The sequence below is a fragment of the Hemitrygon akajei genome, chromosome 22 (assembly GCF_048418815.1).
Source record: "Hemitrygon akajei chromosome 22, sHemAka1.3, whole genome shotgun sequence".
Taxonomy (NCBI): Eukaryota; Metazoa; Chordata; class Chondrichthyes; order Myliobatiformes; family Dasyatidae; genus Hemitrygon; species Hemitrygon akajei.
In genome coordinates this window covers 42,826,819-42,845,586 of record NC_133145.1, presented here as the reverse complement: position 1 = coordinate 42,845,586, position 18,768 = coordinate 42,826,819, and the positions used below count along the sequence as shown (strand labels likewise).

Here is an 18,768-nt window from a genome sequence, read left to right as displayed (position 1 = left end):
CCATCTCTAAAGAAAGTGGCACCCTAAAATAGAAGGAGAGTAGATGGTTCTTTCAGCTATAGCTTTAGCTCCATGACATTGTGTATGTGTGAGCATGCATGGGTCTGGTGGCACGCAAATTCATCACTGCTAGCACTTTTCAAATGTTCTTTAGTTTTGAATTTAATCTTGTTGCATATGAGAGGGTGTGGTGTATGAGGACAGGGGACAGCAGCGAGTGAACAGAGAAAACCTCTCTCAAGAGTCCCATGCATTAAAAAAAAGTGCTGTAAAATCTGCAAGTAATTCCTGAATTTGAATGACCACTTGGGCTACTAATCCAAAGCACCTTTGTAACTGGAAAACCAGTACTGCAGTAAAGACACAATGTATCTGCCTTTGATGGCACAGAGATGGCACCCACACTGCCCCCTTCCTTTTCAGTCTTGCTCAAATGTTTTGGCCCAAAACGTCAGATTCAGGTTAATTTATTATCACATGTACATCAAAAGATACAGTGAAATGCATCATTTGAATCAACAGCCAACAGAACCAAAGATGTGCCAGAGCCAGCCCGCCAGTGTTGACACCAACCAGAGCACCCACAATGCTCGGCAGAACAACATAGAACACAACAAGGAGCAAAATAACAGCAGCAAAAACAAGCCCCTGTTCTTCCTCCCGCCCAATCCCATGTCAGGCCCCTGGGTCTCAAGTCTCCAAGAGTCTGTAAAGGGGCTCAGCCCAAAACATTGACTGTTTATTCCCCTCCGTTGATGGTGCCTGACTTGCTGAGTCCCTCCAGTATTTCGTGTGTGCAGCTCAAGATTTCCAGCGTCTGCAGAATCTCTTGTGGAATAAGTGGCACAAATGAAGTCAGCAAGGGGTTGCCTCAGGGGAAAAATCAATGAGCAAAAAATAATGCGAAATTTAATTTTAATTACATTTTCTGGCAATAGTTAATTTATAACAATATTCATCTTTATGGTATATTAAAGAACTGCTGTGATAGCTGTTTTATGATGAAGAAAGTTTAATTTAATTCTCATGAGATTTGACTTACTTAATCTACTGAGCACAAATTACTTCACCTTATAGGTGGAACTTTCCACTCTGCTGTACTATTAATGCATTATCTAGTTAATTTGCTCTAAGTTGCTATGTTGTCTCTTCAGGTAATGGAAATATGGCATTGAATTGCAAAAGTCCATCAAAAACAATGCCAAAATAACATTGTGCTGGGGACCCACACCAATTTCACGATTAGCTGAGAGAGAATTATTATTGTACTTGATGTGAAAAGGATAGTTGCAATAAGCACTGTGGAAAAAAAAATTCTTCTATATTATGTATTGCATTGAACTGCTGCTGCTAAGTTAACAAATTTCACATCACATGCCGGTGATAATAAACCTGATTCTGATTCTGATCTGGGACTGCAGTGGAGTCACTGAAAACAAAGTCAAGACTCATGTAAAAAGCAAATCTTAGAAACTACTTCTCTTAATCTGACAGGATCTCCAACAGTCAATTATCAATGGAATAATCAATTATCAATCTGGAAAAGTGGGAAGTGAAATATTTTGGAAAGTCAAACTTGAAGGCAGAGTACAGGGGTAATGGCAGGATTCTTAGCAGTGTGGAGGAACCGAGGGATCTTGGGATCTACATCCAGAGATCCTTCAAAGTTGCCATGCAGGTTGATAGGGTTGTAAGAAGGCCTGTGGTGTGTTGGCCTTCATTAGTTGAGGGATTTGAGTTCAAGAGCCATGTTGCTGCTCTATAAAGCTCTGATTAGACCCCACCGGAATATTGTACTCAGTTCTGGCCATCTCATTATGGAAAGGAAGTGGTAGCTTTCGGGAGGATGCAGAGGAGATTTACCAGGAAGCTCCCTGGATTAGAGTACATGTCTTATGAGGAAAGGCTAAGCCAGCTAGGGCTTTTCCGTTTGGAGTGAAGGAGGATGAGAGGTGACTTGATTGAGGTGTATAAGGTGATAGAGGGCATTGAAAGAGTGGACTGCCAGTGCCTTTTTCCCAGGGTGGCAGTGGTTAATATGAGAGGAAATACTTTTATGGTGATTAGAGGAAACTATAGGGGGATGTTGGAGGTAGATTTTTTAAACTTCAGTGAAATTTCATATCCTGTAAGGCTCTATTATTCATCTGTTAGCCTTGCAATAATGCATTCCATCATGGAATTTCAACATTTTCTTGTTGCAAGTGCTTCATGAAAAATAGTCAGAGGATTGTGGGATTCCAGCTGCTTCTTCATTTATTTAAAGAATTGATTTAAACATCTTCAAAGATCTGAGTAAAAACTGAGGAGGCAAAATAGAAACTGCTCATGTAGAGAAAGGTAACATAGACAAGAAGCTCTGTTGAAGGTTTTTGATATTTCTCCTACTCTGTTTATTCTGTGTAAATTCAATGATTAATGTTCTGTCAAGAATAATCTGTCTTGATGTAAAGTTTTCCAATTAGCATTAAAGGAATAGGGGTTATTTATTACAAGTGAGTAATATTATTAGCTGAGGAACCTACGAGACTGAATGTTGTGGTGTTATATCAGTCTCACTACAGTCATAACTGTTGTGTTAGTGTGATAGACTTACATTGTTTACATAAGAAGCTTGTAGGTATTTGAATCCAGTCCCATAGGCACTAAGAATCTCATAAAACATGAATAAGCTAATGTTTAAAAAACATCAGGAAGAGGCCCCTTGAAATTTCTAACATAATTTTATTGAGATTTCTAATTACATTTTACAGCTTATTGTGTGGTATATAGTAGTTGATCATTTGCTTTGTAAATATGAAGGTTCGGCTTTAGCTTAGATGCTGTTAGTTTCATAATGCTGTTGCTAAGTCAGACTCAGACTTTCATGTGGAAAACAGAAAAGGAAATTTTGTGATGCACCTTCTTTTGCCCTGTGTTGTTCTTAACTCCTGCCATTTGTAATAAAGTTCACTTTCCTTTCAATGGGAATGGATCTGCCTGACTTGCTTTTTCCTGTTTGTCTCATTAAGGGCAGTGTAGGATGCAGCTGCATAATTAAGGGAAAAATATAGCTACTATCTGTGAACACTGACATTGCATTGAACTCTGTGCATATTTAAGCCCCTCGAATATTGGCCTGTTTAGTTTCCCTGCAGCTGATACCCAAATGAAGTTAAGACTACCTGGGTTTAGTCAATTGGTGCTCCCAAAAGTTTTTGTTTTTAAAGATCCTCAGCTGCATGACTGTGGTGAACTAGATATACCTGTCTGACTGCTCCTGTGGCTCCTCCCAGACCCTGCTGACTACCCCTGTGGCTCCTCCCACAGACCCCTGTATAAAGGCGACTGTGGCCTGCTGCTCTCCCTCATTTTCCCCAGGATGTAGTGTTGTTCTTCAGTCAATAAAAGCCGATATCTCACTTCCTAAGTCTCGGCGTGAGTTATTGATGGTGCATCAATGACAGAAGCATGATTTGAGGATACTGTCTTAAAACTAATCATAACAACATGCCATGGGTGTCTCACCCTAATTAGAGTGTGGTGATTTATGATGACAAACACCAGTAAAAACATGACTCAGCATATGCTATACAGGTAGAGTGTGCTAGTTCTCATAGCTTCTCCGCACATGTCTCCCCTGTGGAAAACCGTGGACCAATTTCAAAGTTCAAAGTAAATTTATTATCAATGTACATATATCCCTGAGATTAATTTTCTTGTTGGCATTCACAGTAAAGACAAGAAACAGAATAGAATCAATGAAAAGTCCACACCCAACGGGATGGATAAACAACCAATATGCAAAAGACAACAAACTATGCAAATGGAAAAAATGTAGATAGATAGATAAATAGATAGATAGATAGATAAATAAATAAATAAATAAATAAATAAATAAGCAAGCACAAAATATAGAGAACATGAGGTGAAGAGTCCTTGAAAGTGAGTCCATTGGTTGAGGGAACAGTTCTGTGATGGGGTGAGTGAAATTGAGTGAAATTATCCCCTCTGGCTCAAGAGTCTGATGGTTGAGGGGTTATAACTGATCCTGAACCTGTTGGTGTGGGTCCTGAGATGTCTGTACCTTCTTCCTGATGACAGCAGCGAGAAGAGAGCATGGCCTGGATGGTGGGGGTCCTTACTGGTGGGTGCTGCTTTCCTGCAATGGCTCTCCGTGTAGATGTGCTCAGTGTGGGGAGGGTTTTATCAGTGATGGTCTGGGCCGTATCCACTATTTTGAAGGCAACTTGAGGGAGTGAACCTCTTGGCTATCCAAGAGCCTCCCGTCTCTGCATTCACCAGCTGGCAGATAAGAAAGGTCTTAACTTGACATTTTATCTGACTTGATGAATCTTTATTCATACCCCAAAATATTATATTTCTCTACCTTGTAATCTTAAACTTCCCATGTTTGAGAGAGCTATTTAGTCTTATTTGTTTTGATGTACTCTTCACAGCCCATTGAATGTTTTCAGTCAGTAATTATAGACACGATAATGGAGGTAAATACAGGCAGTTCAACACAAAATGCCAGTATTCCCCAGTGAGCTGCAATCAGTACTAACCAGCCCGACCACATACAGGCACTCCCCAGATTAAACAGGGTTCACTTACGGTATTTAGAACTGTTTTTTAACCAGAATTTTTTACATGACTGAAATGAACAAAAACAGTGTGTGAGAGAGGATCAGAAACACACCGGTAACGGGAAAGCAACCAGGCACTTGAAGAGCGGCAACCAGTTGACCTCACAGACTCAGTGAATTAGCAAGTGAATCTTTTCAGCAATCCCAGTTCTTTTGCTCAACTCAACCCCCAAATAATGTCGCTCAGGACTGGAGAGAGAATCACTGTTCCCTCTAAGCCGTAACTGAAATGCTCCCACGCACAAAACTGAGACATTGCCAAGCAGCTGGAATAAGGACAGATGTGAAAAATTTTATGAAATGTGAAAAGATTTTTCTTGTTGTACTGTATTTCATTATACCTGTCAATTAATACATAAAATCAAAAGAATGTACCTCAAATTTTCATTCTAAATATTCAAAGTATGCATATTACAAAAAATATAGATTTAAAGTGTCGCACTGTCTTCAAGTCCTGTAAAAATGTCCTGCTCAGAGCATTGGCTGGTCCCTGCGGCTGTAAAAATAGAGGGAGCACTGGAGAGAAAGCACATAAAACTGCCCCATTCCTACCTGACACAAGATGGCACTAGGAAATCCATTCCCATCGACCCGACTGGTTTCCCAAATGCTCAGCCATATGTATGGGGTGCGTATAAGTCAGGCATTCATAACCTGGGGAGATCCTGTATTATAAAACCTCACTGTTACAACTATAGACATGCATTGATCTGTCTGTGTGATACTTCTATTCCTTCTCCTCCCATTATCAAAAATTTCTTAAAAAATCAATAATTTTCATCCTCTCTGGTTCTGTTCTGCTTGTATTAACCCTATCTCGTTCATCTGCTCACAAACAAAACGTTTGCACATTTTCATCTGCACCAGGTTTAAAATGTCCATGTTCCTTTTTTTTTTAATTTATCTCAGGTCATAAAAGAAAACTAAAAGTTGGTATAACAGACATGTGAAGTCCAATTCAAATATTCTGGAAGAATGAATAGTTACCATGCAGCCAATTGCCAACATCCAAACAGGAGATCAGGTCTTCTGAATGATCTTGCTATTAATACAGAATTACTAATTTTTTAACAACTGGTTAAATTGTACTGAAAACTTAGTGTGGGTGCTGTGCAAGCATTTGCCCTACACAGGCACTGAACAAGCCATTTAATTGAGCATGGAAGAAAAATAACTATACACATCTGTGTTCAGTTCACAGACAACAGAAGCTCACAGCACAAGTGTTTCAGATGATGTTGCACTACACTGTGCTGATCAGAGACTAGTAAGAATATTAAATGGAAAGGTCATGTTAGACAATGTTCTCCTGAGAGGATGCTGGTAAAGGGAAAGCATTTAACTGAAGTAAACTTTGATAAACCTGACATGAAATTGTTTTATGCTGTCACTTTGGTCAAAGAGCAAAATTATTTAATTCCATAACCTGTCATTTCTGCACTTTATTAGTCTACTATGTTCACATATTAAAGAGTGGCGGGAACAGTGCTCATCAATACAAATTTCACCACCCTTCAACAATGGTTTTCATTTATCAGTGAAAGCAAAATGCAAGATTCAGACTCCCCTTTTGATAATGCATCTACATTATAATACTAATATTAAAATAGTAAATATAAGGTTTAAAAAAGTGGAGATTCAAAAATATTCTATTATTTCTATTGAATTGTTTTTTGAAGTATTTTGTGGACTGGCGCCTTCAGGGAATGCTCTAATTAAAATCTTGCGTTCTCGCACACTTTTCTGTTACAAAATGGCTTACACTTGGGATCAAGATGGCAGAGCATATTGTTCACTCTCAAGGCTCTTGCACCTTGATGTACATTACATTAATTTTGTTCTAACCCTTCTCAAATGAATTCAGATGCCTTTAGTATCGTGAAGCCTTCAATAGTTGTTTTTGTCATTGAAGCATCTATGTAATACAGATGAAGTGCTAATGAGATCTTTAATTAATTAGCTTAAAACTAATTTTCTCTCAGCTCAACCGCTATCCCCTCCAGACAAGTTTTGCTCCTGTTCTCTTACTGTCTCTATGTTATCCAACATTCTCACAGTTCAGCAAGTGTTGGCTTTGTATTGGCACCAAGTATAATGCCAGAACAATTACTTACTCTTTTCTTTTCCTTCTACTTAAAAATGTGCTATCTTAATAAGTGCAAAAATTACAGCCAGACCTCTGACCAAGCACATATGCAAAGACAAAAACAATACAGCAGTCCTTGTAGTCATTAGTTTCTCTCTCAAATTATTCTTGTTAACAACTGGGAAAAGAAGCCATTCATACAGATACAGATGGAAGCATGAACCTCAATATCAGAATTTGAGAATGATATCTAATGAACAGTATTGACTGGAAGTTTAATCATTTATGTTTAATTGCAGTGTGCTTTCTGCAAGAGAATACTGATAATGTCCGTTATCAATAGTGTGTGGAACTTCTCTCTCTTGTGGGGGTATTTTTTCAGGCCACTAATTAAGCTAAATATTAGCTGGAAGAAGGACGGTGTACCGCTGAGAAGTGGATTTAGTGACCATCACCGGAAACTGACAATTCTCAACTTGAAAGCGCGTGATGCTGGCTACTATGAATGCGAAGCCGTTCTACGAAGCAGCAGTGTTCCGTCAGTCAGCGCAGGGGCCTACTTGTTTGTGTTGGGTGAGTGTCTGGTTCTGTACAGAGCACTTACGTATGGTGACAAGACGTTTTTGCAGGCCCTGATGCAGAGCATTTATGTTCAAATCTGCAACAAACTCATTCATTTAATAACCAACTAAAGGATGTGCACTGTTACAATGAAGAAACTTAATGTGTTGTCAAGAATTCTGATCTGTTGTTAGTTGAATTTCACTGCTTTATCACAGCTGGCCATAAATTCATGCACATTTTTGTTTAGATTCATATTTCCTTGGAAACTATACATCAGCGGCACTGATTGCTTGAGCAAATTAAATTTAGAATCCAGTTAATTTTATCCGGTGGCTTGCTAAACCCAAAATACTGCTGATTGGAAACAAATGTTTCCGCCTGTTAGCATGCGGAGATTGCATTTTGACAAGTGAGGTCATAACTGTGAGCTGATAGTGGCAAGAGCATGATTAATTAGGTAGCTTCAAAAGTAACTTCTTCATGTGAAATATATATATATAAATTTATTATTTGGTAAATAGTCTAATAATAACAGCAGAGGACTTTTCACCTGGGGGGGGGCTAGAATATTTTCTTTCTACCCTTCACCAACACAGGTCATGTCATAATGGAAAATAGTGAAGAGAAATAAAGCTTCAGAGTAATTGGAAGACCATAAGACATGGGGACAGAATTAGGTCACTCATATCATTGAGTCTGCTCCGCCATTCCATCATGGCTGATTCATTTTCCCTCTCAATCCCATTCCCTTGCATTTTCCCCTGTAACTTTTGAATAACCTTACTAATCAAGAACCTATCAACCTCTGCTTTAAATATGCCCAATGACTTGGCCTTCCTTCGCAGCTGTCTGTGGCAATGAATTCCACAGATTCACAACCCTCTGGCTAAAGGAATTCCTCCACGTCTCTGTTCTAAATGAATGTCTCTCTGTTCCAAGGCTGTGCGTTCTGGTCCCACGTTCCCCCACTACAGGAAACATCCTCTCCACATCCACTCTATCTATGCCATTTAATATTTGAAAGGCTTCAGTGAGATTCCCCCCCATCATTCTTCTAAACTCCAGCGAGTACAGGCCCGGAGTCATCAAACACTCCTCATATGTTAACCCTTTCATTCCCGGGTCATTTTCATGAACCTCCTCCGGACCCTCTCCCATGACAACACATCCTTTCATCAGCACATCTCCAAGCAAATTACAAGGGAACCCAATTCCATTGGGTCATACACTTCATCTTGGATTGTTTTCATTGGGCAGAGAGGTGTTTTTTTTTTGCTGATTGTTATTCAGTTCTTCTCTTCCTTCAGAACACCCACAGCTGGTTTTGGAACCTGAACGTCACATCACAGCCGAAATAGAGAAAGTGGTGGATATTCCTTGTCAGGCACAAGGTAAAGTCAGCAGACAATCTACTTTTATTTAGGAAGAAGATTACATGTAGGAGAGGTATTCATATAGTGGCACTATATTTGAGAAATGGTCTTTATCCTGTTGACTGCCTAGAGTTCATGACGTAAGGCAAGGCCATACGATCATGTTGACTGATTCCTTCACTCTTTACAAGTCTGCTGCCACAGATACTGGAAGTGGACAAACATTTACAGGAGAGCAAAATTATGGAAATTTGATATAAAATCAGTTATACACAGCAGTTCAAGCATCATTAAAATTTGAGGCCTAATTCCCACAGTCAGATCTGATAAAATGTCATTGACCAAAAAAAAAGGAGCAATGTAATTCAGAGTTTTATCAGTCAGTCAGATTAGAAGCATTGGCATCAGCTCCCATTTCTCTGTATGTGCCGTAGTCAGGGACTGATTGACAGATTTGTAAGGCTGAATTTGCCGGTTTATGCCTCCAGTCCACAGACAGGACTCAGCATTACATTGGGGAAATCACCACTTTGATGTGGGTGAGGTCAGAATTCCACAGGGAGAAGAAAAGAAGGCAAGTTTTACTTCCACTTTTTTATCTGTTTTAGTTATCTATTATTTTTTAAGATAACTTTTCAATTGTGATGCTGGTTAAATGCCTCTGATATTAGATGATAAAAAGCTGTTAAAATATGGGAAACTTCCTTATCTGGTTATGAGACACACCCAATCGCGCCAGCTTCCAGGGTTTAGATGTTCTAACTCTCTAGAGTATGGATAGCTGATGCAGCCCTTTTAAGGATTCAGGACCATTCTGCTAATTGGTAATCATGTTTTGGGTGCCAAGAATTGAGTATTTAAAGAGCACCTGAACGGACCCTCAGTACTCAATCATAAACCCAACCAGAGTTGGCACCAACATTTTGATTTGTGCTCAGTTCTCGACCAGTTTTATTCTATGTCTTGATCCCAGCCTGGGATACTCCAGCATTTGGGTTCAAACCATCCTCATCATGGACTCTTGTCACAGTATGATTGAGCCCTGAAAGTACAGGCCAGTCATAGGCCAGGGTGTGGAACTACGATGCACTGAGGCCAAGCTCAGGTTGGTCCTCTTCAGCCTCTTGATGTAGTTCCATTTGTGCTCTGCCGGACAATTATCGAGACAAATGAATTGGTTGATCAGAACCTCTAAGTCTTAAGTTGGCTCTCCCCTATGGCCAACTCCTGATGTCCCTGGTTGCTCGGAGAGATGGTGATGGTAGTCGTGGATGAGAGCCATATCCAAGGTGTCTCTCTCAGTTGAACCCATGCAGATCAGCTGCACTATACTCCACCACTGAAAGGTCCTGGCATCATAGTCAATGCTGCTGCTATTACTGTGGGGAGACAGGTTACCAGCGGATAGAATGCCCGAGGCTGCAGCCATCAGGAGAACAACAAAGACCGTCCAGTGTCGAGCGGACTGTGACAGTCGTAGCCACTCCTCCCAATCCCGTGGATTCTAGTTTTGCGCCGAAGATGGAGTTCTCCTGGAGTAAGACTTGAGGCAGGTGAGGGCTTTTGTGGAATCTGGGGCAATGGGTAATTTTCTGGACTTAGGAACCACCTGTTGGTTCGATATACCGCTGTGAGAGTTGAGCCAGGCCATGCCCGGCAACTGTCTTGGACAGCCGCCCACTAGGTTCCGGGCAGATCCAGCAACAGACTGTAGTCTTGCAGATGAGGGTTGAGGATCATGTGGCAGATATTAGTTTCTACATCATTGACTCACCACACATAGCCCCGATGCTCAGGTACCCTTGGCCGTCCCAGCATAACCCATCTGTGGACTGGAGGGAGGGGAGAATCATTGCTTGGTCCAGACATTGTAAGAGAATATGTTTTGCGCTTGGTGTCCCCAGACTCTCCCAAGACCAACGACCAATAAGGAGGTGGCCTTCAGTGAAAGGTAACCTGAGGCCTTCTGGAGACCTAGTCCTACCCTCAAGGACAGACAAGCTAGTCCTGGCAATGTGACTGAGCATATCCTGACAATATCTAGTCGGAACGGCATGGGAATTAAAGAGACAGAATCTCTAGTTCAGGAGAAGACCAAAGAGATGCCCGGGCTGTCTGGAACACTTGCAGTTAAGCTTAAGTAATCCAGCTGCCAGGTCTGGAGGAAAGAAAAGACTCCTATACAAAGATCCTTGAAGCCTGTTTCTAGGGCTGCAAGGACATTTGTAATGCCAAAGCTGCTGTCTCGTGAGGATACAGACGAGGATATGGACTCTGAATTGGCAACAGTTCCTACAAATGAGTTTTGTAAACCTAGGGAAAGGACTCTGAGATCGGTCGAATCACCCCTGCCACCTAAGATATTGCAGCAGTCAAACTGGTTGAGGTCCTTTCCATCTACAGGGACTTGGAAGAGGTCTTCATCAAGGGAAAGGCCTCGACTCTTCCACCACACTTACCCTATGACTGTGCTATAGATCTGCTGCCTGGTACTTGCCCTCCATGTGGTCAATTGTACAGGCGTCAGGCCCAGAGAGAGGCACATTGGAGGAGCTTATAAAGGAGGCTCTTGCCATAGGCTTCATTTGACCCTCCTCCTCACCAGATGGCACCAGCTTCTTCATACAAAAGAAAAATGGGAGCCTGTGTCCTTTCATTGATTATAGGGGGTTAAACCGCACAACAGCCAGGGATCATTACCCACTTCCACTCATGAATATGGTCTTTGAAATGCTCCAAGGGGCAAGGGTATTCACGAAGCTAGACCTACGGAGTGCGTGCAATCTGGTCTGTATAAAGGAGGGTGATGAGTAGAAGACTGCAGTCAATATACCAACAAGGCACTATGAGTACCTGGTTATGCCCTTTGGTGTTGTGAATGCTCCAGCAGTCTTTCAGGCCATTATAAATGACGTGCTCCAGAATACTCTCCATAAGTTTGGTTTTGTCTATTTGAATTTTATCCAAATCTTCTCTTAAGTCCATGGAGGAACACATCATTCACATCAGGGACATATTGAGGAGGCTTCTGGATTGTGGACTTTAAGTCAAGCTGGAGAAGTCTGAATTTCATGCGTCAACCATTTCCTTGTTGGGTTTCATCATCTCTAATGGCAATCTCAAGACAGACCCTACCAAGACCCAGGCAGTCAGAGACTGGCCACAACCATCCAGTGTCAAACAAGTCCAATGATTCCTGGTGTGTGCAAACTTTTACCGGAAGTTCATCAGGAACTTAAGCTCCGTGACAGCTCCACTGTGGTGCTAACTAAGAAATCCACAGGCCCTTTTGTCTGGACTACCAAAGTGGAGGCTGCTTTTGCAGACCTTACACTGCAGTTTATGACATCTGCCACCTTAGTTTCTCCTAAACCAGACCTTCCCTTCATTGTGGAGGTAGATGCCTTAGACATTGGAGTGGGTACCATCTTGTCCACTTTCAGATGGTAAACTGTTCCCGTGTGCATTCTTCTCCAAGTGACCAACCCCAGGGGAGAAAATCTATGACATTGGGAATCGGGAGCTTCTTGCGGTTAAATTAGCTTTAGAAGGCTGTTGTCACTGGCTAGACGGGGCCAGGAACCCTTTTATCGTTTGGACAGACCACAAGAACCTGCCTTATATTCAGGATGCCAAGAGACTGGCAGGCCAGGTGGTCTTTGTTCTTTAACTGCTTTAATTTCATTCTGACCTATCGACCAGAGTAAAAAAAACAGAAACCAGATGTCTTGTCCTGTCAGTTTGACAAACCCCAATGAGAGGGGCAGCCTACCACCATTTTGCCCCAAGCCAAGGTGGTAGCACCAATTCATTGGGGAATCAACACTCTTGTTCGCAAGGCCCAGGTACAAGGGGAGATTCCAAAGAGTGGCCCTCCGGCTTGACTGTTCGTCCCAAGTTCTGTCCAGTCTCAGCTACTCCAATGGGGACATACATTGAGAATGACAGCTCACCCAGGGATAGCAAGGGTCCTCGAGTTTATCAAGAGAAGGTATTGGTGGCCCAGAATGACAAATAAAGTTTGGCAGTACATGCAGACATGTGAGATGTGTACTCAGAACAAGGAGCCCTGTACCCAACCTCAAAGGCTTCTCCACCCCCTACCTGTTCTGGATAGATCATGGGTGCACGTCTCCATTAATATTGTCACGGGTCTTCCGCCATCCAAAGAGAAGACTGTCATGATGGTAATTGTTGATCAGTTTTCAAAAGCCTGCAAGTTCATTGCCTTGGAGAAGCTACTATCTGCAGTGGAGATGGCTGAAGTTGTCCTGGACCAGGTCTTCAGGATCCAAGGATTCCCAGTGGACATTGTCTTGAATTGCGGTCCACAATTTACATCACATTTCTTGAGGGTGTTCTGTATGCTGATTGGGGCAACAGCAAGTCTTTCCACTGGTTTCACCCACAGTACAACAGCCAGACAGAGTGGACCAATCAGGATTTAGAATGAACCCTAAGATGCCTTGTCTCAGAAGGACCTGAGGAGTGGTTCTGCCATTTGATGTGGCATCTGTTGCCCACAATACCTTACAGCATGTCACTATTTGAGTGCCAGTTTGGTTATCCTCTGCCACTCTTTCTGGAACAGGAGGCTGAGGTTGGGGTTCCTGCAGTGGAAGATCTCGTCCAACCCTACAATCAGAAATGGATTAGGGCAAGAGAGATTTTGCTGGCCTCTACCCTGAAGGCAGAGACCAAGGTGAACCAAAGGAGAAGACAGGGACCTGTTTTGCAGCCTGAGCAACAGATCTGGCTGTCCACGGGTTTATCAAGAGAAGATGTTCTCAGATACGATAGGGTCTTTTAAGAGGCTTTTAGATAGATACATGGAGCTTAGTAAAATAGAAGGCTATAGGTAAGCCTAGTAATTTCTAAGGTAGGGGCATGTTTGGCACATATTTGTGGGCCGAAGGGCCCGTATTGTGCTGTAGGTTTTCTATGTTTCTATATTGGTGGCCCGGAAATCATGATTTCCCTCTCCAGGTGGAGTCTAGAAAAGTGGGGGAAAATTTATTCGACCCTTCAAAGTCTTGAGGGAGGTAAATCCGGTGGCTTACATCTTGCAACTCCCCAAGACCCTAAAGATCAAGACCACCTTCCACATCTCTAAATTAAAACCTGTCAGCACCAGCTCCCTAGCCCCACCACCATCGGCCCCTCCGCCACCCAGGTTTACTGAATGGGAACAGGTCTTCATGGTGAGAATACTTACATATTACAAACTGTTTGGGGTGCTCGGCAATATCTCGTGGACTGGGAGGGATTCAGACCCGAGGAAAGAGACTTCTTAGGTAATTTCTCATCCACAACTACCATCACCATCTCTCTGAGCAGCCAGGGCCATCAGGAATTGGCCGTAGGGGAGGGAGTCCTGTTATGAGACGCACCCAACAGCGCCATCTTCTGGGATTTAGACGCTCTAACTCTCCTGAGTATAGACAGCTGGCACTGTCCGTTTAAGGGTTCAGGACTTTCCCACTGGTTGGCAATCGTGCTTTGGGTGCCAAGAATTGAGTATTTAAAGAGCACGTCAGTGCTCAATCGTCAGCCCAACCAGAGATATCATCTGGTGTTTTGTGCTCAGTTCTCGAACTATTTTTATTCAATGCTCGACCCTAGCCTCGGATACTCCAGAATCTGGGTCCAAACCATCCTCATCAAGGACTGTCGTCACAATATTTTCCCAATCTCCAACCCTTGGTTTGCCAACAGGATTAAAGGAATGATGCCTCCACACTTGCCACTTCTTAAGTCTGAAGTGGAGGATGTGGGTGTCAGTTCCGAGTTTCCAAGTGGCAAACTGCTGTGGCATAATCTGGCCCGTTGTGTTTCTCTTCCCCCTCCCCATGAGTATTTCCAGTGTTTCTTTTCCCTAGATTTATTTCACTAGATTTCTAGATTTATGTGATTTTATTGAGCTGTTTTCTGAGATGTGCTACCTTGTTGAAAACCAAAAAGCTGTTGCTGGGCAACATTTTTCATTTAAAGATTGAGAATCATGAATAACAGTCATTAATTAGAATCACAGAAATTTCAGAGTTGGTTTCTACATCAATTTGCAGTAAAATTATGAATAAATGCATTTGAGATTAGTAAATGCAGTTTGTAATGCGTGAAGAACTCCCCATTTAGTTGAAATATGAATGTCCGATTTGACATAGGAATGATCCATACAGACCATAAGTTTTCAGGTTTTGATTTGTTTCCACCGAGTTGTTAGGATGATTGAATAAGCTCAACTCCTTGGGGACATTAGGGAAATGAACCGCAGAAGTTACCATTTTCAATTGCTACCCACAACGTAGACATTGGATGTGAGCTGAGATGGGTTACAGTGTGATATCTATCATGATTAAATATCACGTTGACAGTCATGAAGAATGGGATCTTCGTGAAGGATAACTTTCTGCACTCCTGCAGCCATTTCTCAGTGGCTGAGGGTCAATTTATTTCTTTCTTTCTAATCCATTTTCAGTCCCCAAGGATGAATCACGACATGCTGCACCATAATGGATTCTGTTGGAAAGTGTTACTGCCACGAAGCATGGACTGAGATTCCCATAGTATTTGTATCTGGGAGGAGCAAGGAATGTAAAGTGGTTTGTCTTTAGGAGAATATAAATACAGCTAATTCAGATTTGCATTCAATGATTAAGCCCTGGACTCTTCCTAAAGCAGTCCAAGTGGTATTTTCTGAAAAAGAATATAGACTGAGAAAAAACAGCAATATGATTCTAGCTACTGAATATTACTTTTTCAATTTTATATCTTTGACCATTGTTAATATTATGATTTGAATTAATTCAGCCAAAGATTTGATGCAGTTAATGTTTCTATAAACGAGGAAATCTGCAGATGCTGGAAATTCAAACAACACACACAAGATGCTGCTGGAACACAGCAGGCCAGGCAGCATGTATAAGGAGAAGCACTTTCGAGGTTTCAGGTCGAGGCCCTTCATCTCGGCCCGAAACGTCGACAGTGCTTCCCGTTATAGATGCTGCCTGGCCTGCTGTGTTCCACCAGCACTTTTGTGTGTGTTGTTTTAATGTTTCTATCTGCTTTCTTTATTCTTAGTTCATAGAAAAGTAGCCACAGTGAGTATAAAGGCTTCTTTTGCATACCAAACACCTCTTCTAGAAGTACTTTATACAACGTGTATGCAGAAGATTTTATGGGTTTATGCTTGTCATTGCAGGTGTTCCGGCACCAGTGGTGAATTGGTACAAAGATGCGACACTGATTACAAGGTTAGCTGTCCCCAGATACAGAGTGCTGTCCAATGGCAGCCTGCAGGTCAATGGACTGATCCCTGATGACACTGGCATGTTCCAGTGCTTTGCTAGAAACGATGCTGGCGAGGTGCAAACATTCACTTATCTTGCAGTGACCAGTAAGTAAATTATCTTCCACGTTAATCTGCAACCACCCTTAATTTACACTTCCCTGTGTGTTTGTGTATGAAATTTATGAATAGAGAAGCTGTGGTTTATTTGGGCTAGCCAAATCTACTAATCATAATTTTTCTTTAGCGTGCCACAGAGCTTTATACTTGCTATAGTTTTAGGAATAACAAATATCATAAAACAAGGGGATGCTCACACAAGACAAGAGAAATGCTTAGAAATATTTGAAATGTGATTTTTAATGTCAAATTTTCAGCAAACTTGTAGCATCTGGTGTCTGAAGGAATGAAAGGAATTCCTTGTTTGGAGGGAAACCTTTAAGTGGATGTAAATGACACAATTGCTCTTTATGTTGAAGAGCAGAGAGCCCTCCCAGTATTCCAGTCAGCACTTGTTCCTCAGTCATTCAACATTAAAGTCCAGTGAATCAGTGCTTTTGTGGGGCCATTGTGTTTATAGTCATAATTAACGTGAAACACTACAGTATTGATCATTGAGATGCTTTGGAGCATCTGAACTGAGTGATATTGTAAAAATACAAAAACCTGGAACTTCATATTTACTGCACAGTCTTTTCAGGATTGCCATTTCAGAATTAGTTACTTCTGAGGAGTATCATGATTATGATCATTTCTAACCCTTCAACTTTGGAAATCCAGTTAGGCCTGTCTGGTCATAAATAGTGTTTGCAACAATGATACTACAACTGCATCAGATACATCTGGAAATTCCTGTTGAGCCTTGTCTGGGAAATTAGGTCACATAACTTAAAGGTGAATTTGCTGGGTACTCTCAGAGCAGCCATGTTCTATTAGCTACTACTGGAGCTGGTCCTAGCCTGGGACTCAAAACTCTATCCCGGTAGGTTCCTTTAATTACCTTCTTTAGTACTAAATCTTCCTCCCACCTATTAATCTCACACCCTGATCATCTACAATTCCCCAGTTATCTCCAGCATATATATCAGCTCCACACAGTGGCCCAACCTTGGTCATACTCCCCAAGTGACCAAGCTGGCCTCTTGACCAAGCCCAACTCCTGGCCAAAGTGCTGACCTGACTTGACTTGTATCAAGGTACTAAGCCAATGCTCTTTTCCCTGCCATCCACAACCTACCCCAGAATCTATACTGGTCCCATATAATATGAAACTTTCCAAACGAAAGTTTATAAGTAACTATCAGTTGCACCAACATGTTTGGCCTGAAGTGCAACTGGCACACTCTTCAGTGTGAAGATGAATTCCAGTGTATTTCTTTCCTTTTTCCTACATCACAGTATTTGCTCTTTTTTTTTTATCCCGTTACAATAAAATCAATGTGTTCATCTCTGCTCTTTCAAAGCAAAGGAATGATTTACTCCCTATAAAGTGTTCCTTCTTTGCCCAAGGTAACAGGAGAGGTTTATTAACATTTTAAGATTTTATTCTTATTTCTTAGTTTGCAGCCAACGTAGAATGGAATTTCAATGGTAAAGCAAACCAGGTAATTTCTGAAATCAATTGCCAATTCCCAATGCCATTTTGACAGCAACTGGTGAAAAACAAGGGTTTTAGTATTCACATCAGAGTTTTTAAGTGATTTCAAACAAACTATATAAAACCTGCTAAGTACCATACCAATGGAAAACGCAAAGGATTGAGTTTTTCATTTGTAAATAAAACTATTATTTACAAATGGTTTGCCCATTCAGAAACAAGCTGACTTTCATTTTTTTTTCCATTGACATCCACTTGCACCAGGAGCAGTATAAAGCCTTACTCAATACAGTATACTTAGACTACATGAACATTCTTAACTACAGATGCAGCCTGTTCATCACACCTGCCATCTCCCAATGGGATTGGCAGTGCTATCAATGGTGGCTTCATACTTGAAATTCCAACAAGGTCAAGCTCCTAAATCGTTAACAGGTTGAGATTTGCTTCTTCCCTTATCATTGCAGTTTTCAGTTTAGTTTCGATGTTTTTCCTTAAGGTCTAACCATGGGCATCAACTCACTTGACAACTTACTGTGAATAGTTTTCAAAGGTTAGTCCTCACTTATATATGTCAGCAAGGCCCTCCGGGAACTAGGAGACCAGCTGTAAGCAGACAATCAAACAAACTGAGGGCAGCAGAGAAACAAACATTAGCGGGAAGATTGTCAGTAGGGAATTCAGGGAAAGAAGCAACCTTAATTTCATCATCACTCTGCAGAGGTTGCACAATGACATTGAAAAAGTGGACCATTCTGATACGCCTTGTAACTCACATATAGTCTATATGTAAATATCGATGTGATGTTAACAGAAAGGCAGAATTTAAGGAAGCTTCACCCTAAAGTTTGTTGTAGAATGTATAAATACCATTGATCGCATTATAAATTCCTAAAGGAGTACACACTCAATATTCTATCAGTCACAATATTGCATGTGCTGCTGCAGTTTAATGTGTGACATATTCCAATGCCCCAGCTAGCAATCCAAACAATGGATTAAAATGACAACATTTGAAGGCGGTCAGCAGGTTAGTAAGTAACTTGTGATAAGAGGAACAGAGGTAATATTTCTAATTTCCAGCAAATGCAATTTATTGACTTTCATTTTACAACAGTGGCATGTGAAAAGCAACTAATTCTTCCCATTATTGGCTCTTACACAACAACACAGAATCTATTTTATAAACTTATCATCAATTAAATTAATGCTGTCAGGAAATAAATTATACT

General features: G+C 41.4%; 1 protein-coding gene across 4 annotated transcripts in view; it reads left to right on the top strand.

Annotated features, from left to right (window-relative positions):
* LOC140714669 (protein sidekick-2-like) overlaps positions 1 to 18,768 on the top strand; it is a 919,455-nt gene that overhangs the window by 593,990 nt on the left and 306,697 nt on the right. For all 4 annotated transcript variants that reach the window (XM_073026119.1, XM_073026118.1, XM_073026117.1 and 1 more), the window contains 3 exons: positions 7,097 to 7,287; positions 8,586 to 8,669; positions 15,853 to 16,047. In XM_073026119.1, the coding sequence (XP_072882220.1) occupies positions 7,097 to 7,287; positions 8,586 to 8,669; positions 15,853 to 16,047 (470 nt within the window). The remainder of the gene's footprint in view (positions 1 to 7,096; positions 7,288 to 8,585; positions 8,670 to 15,852; positions 16,048 to 18,768) is intronic.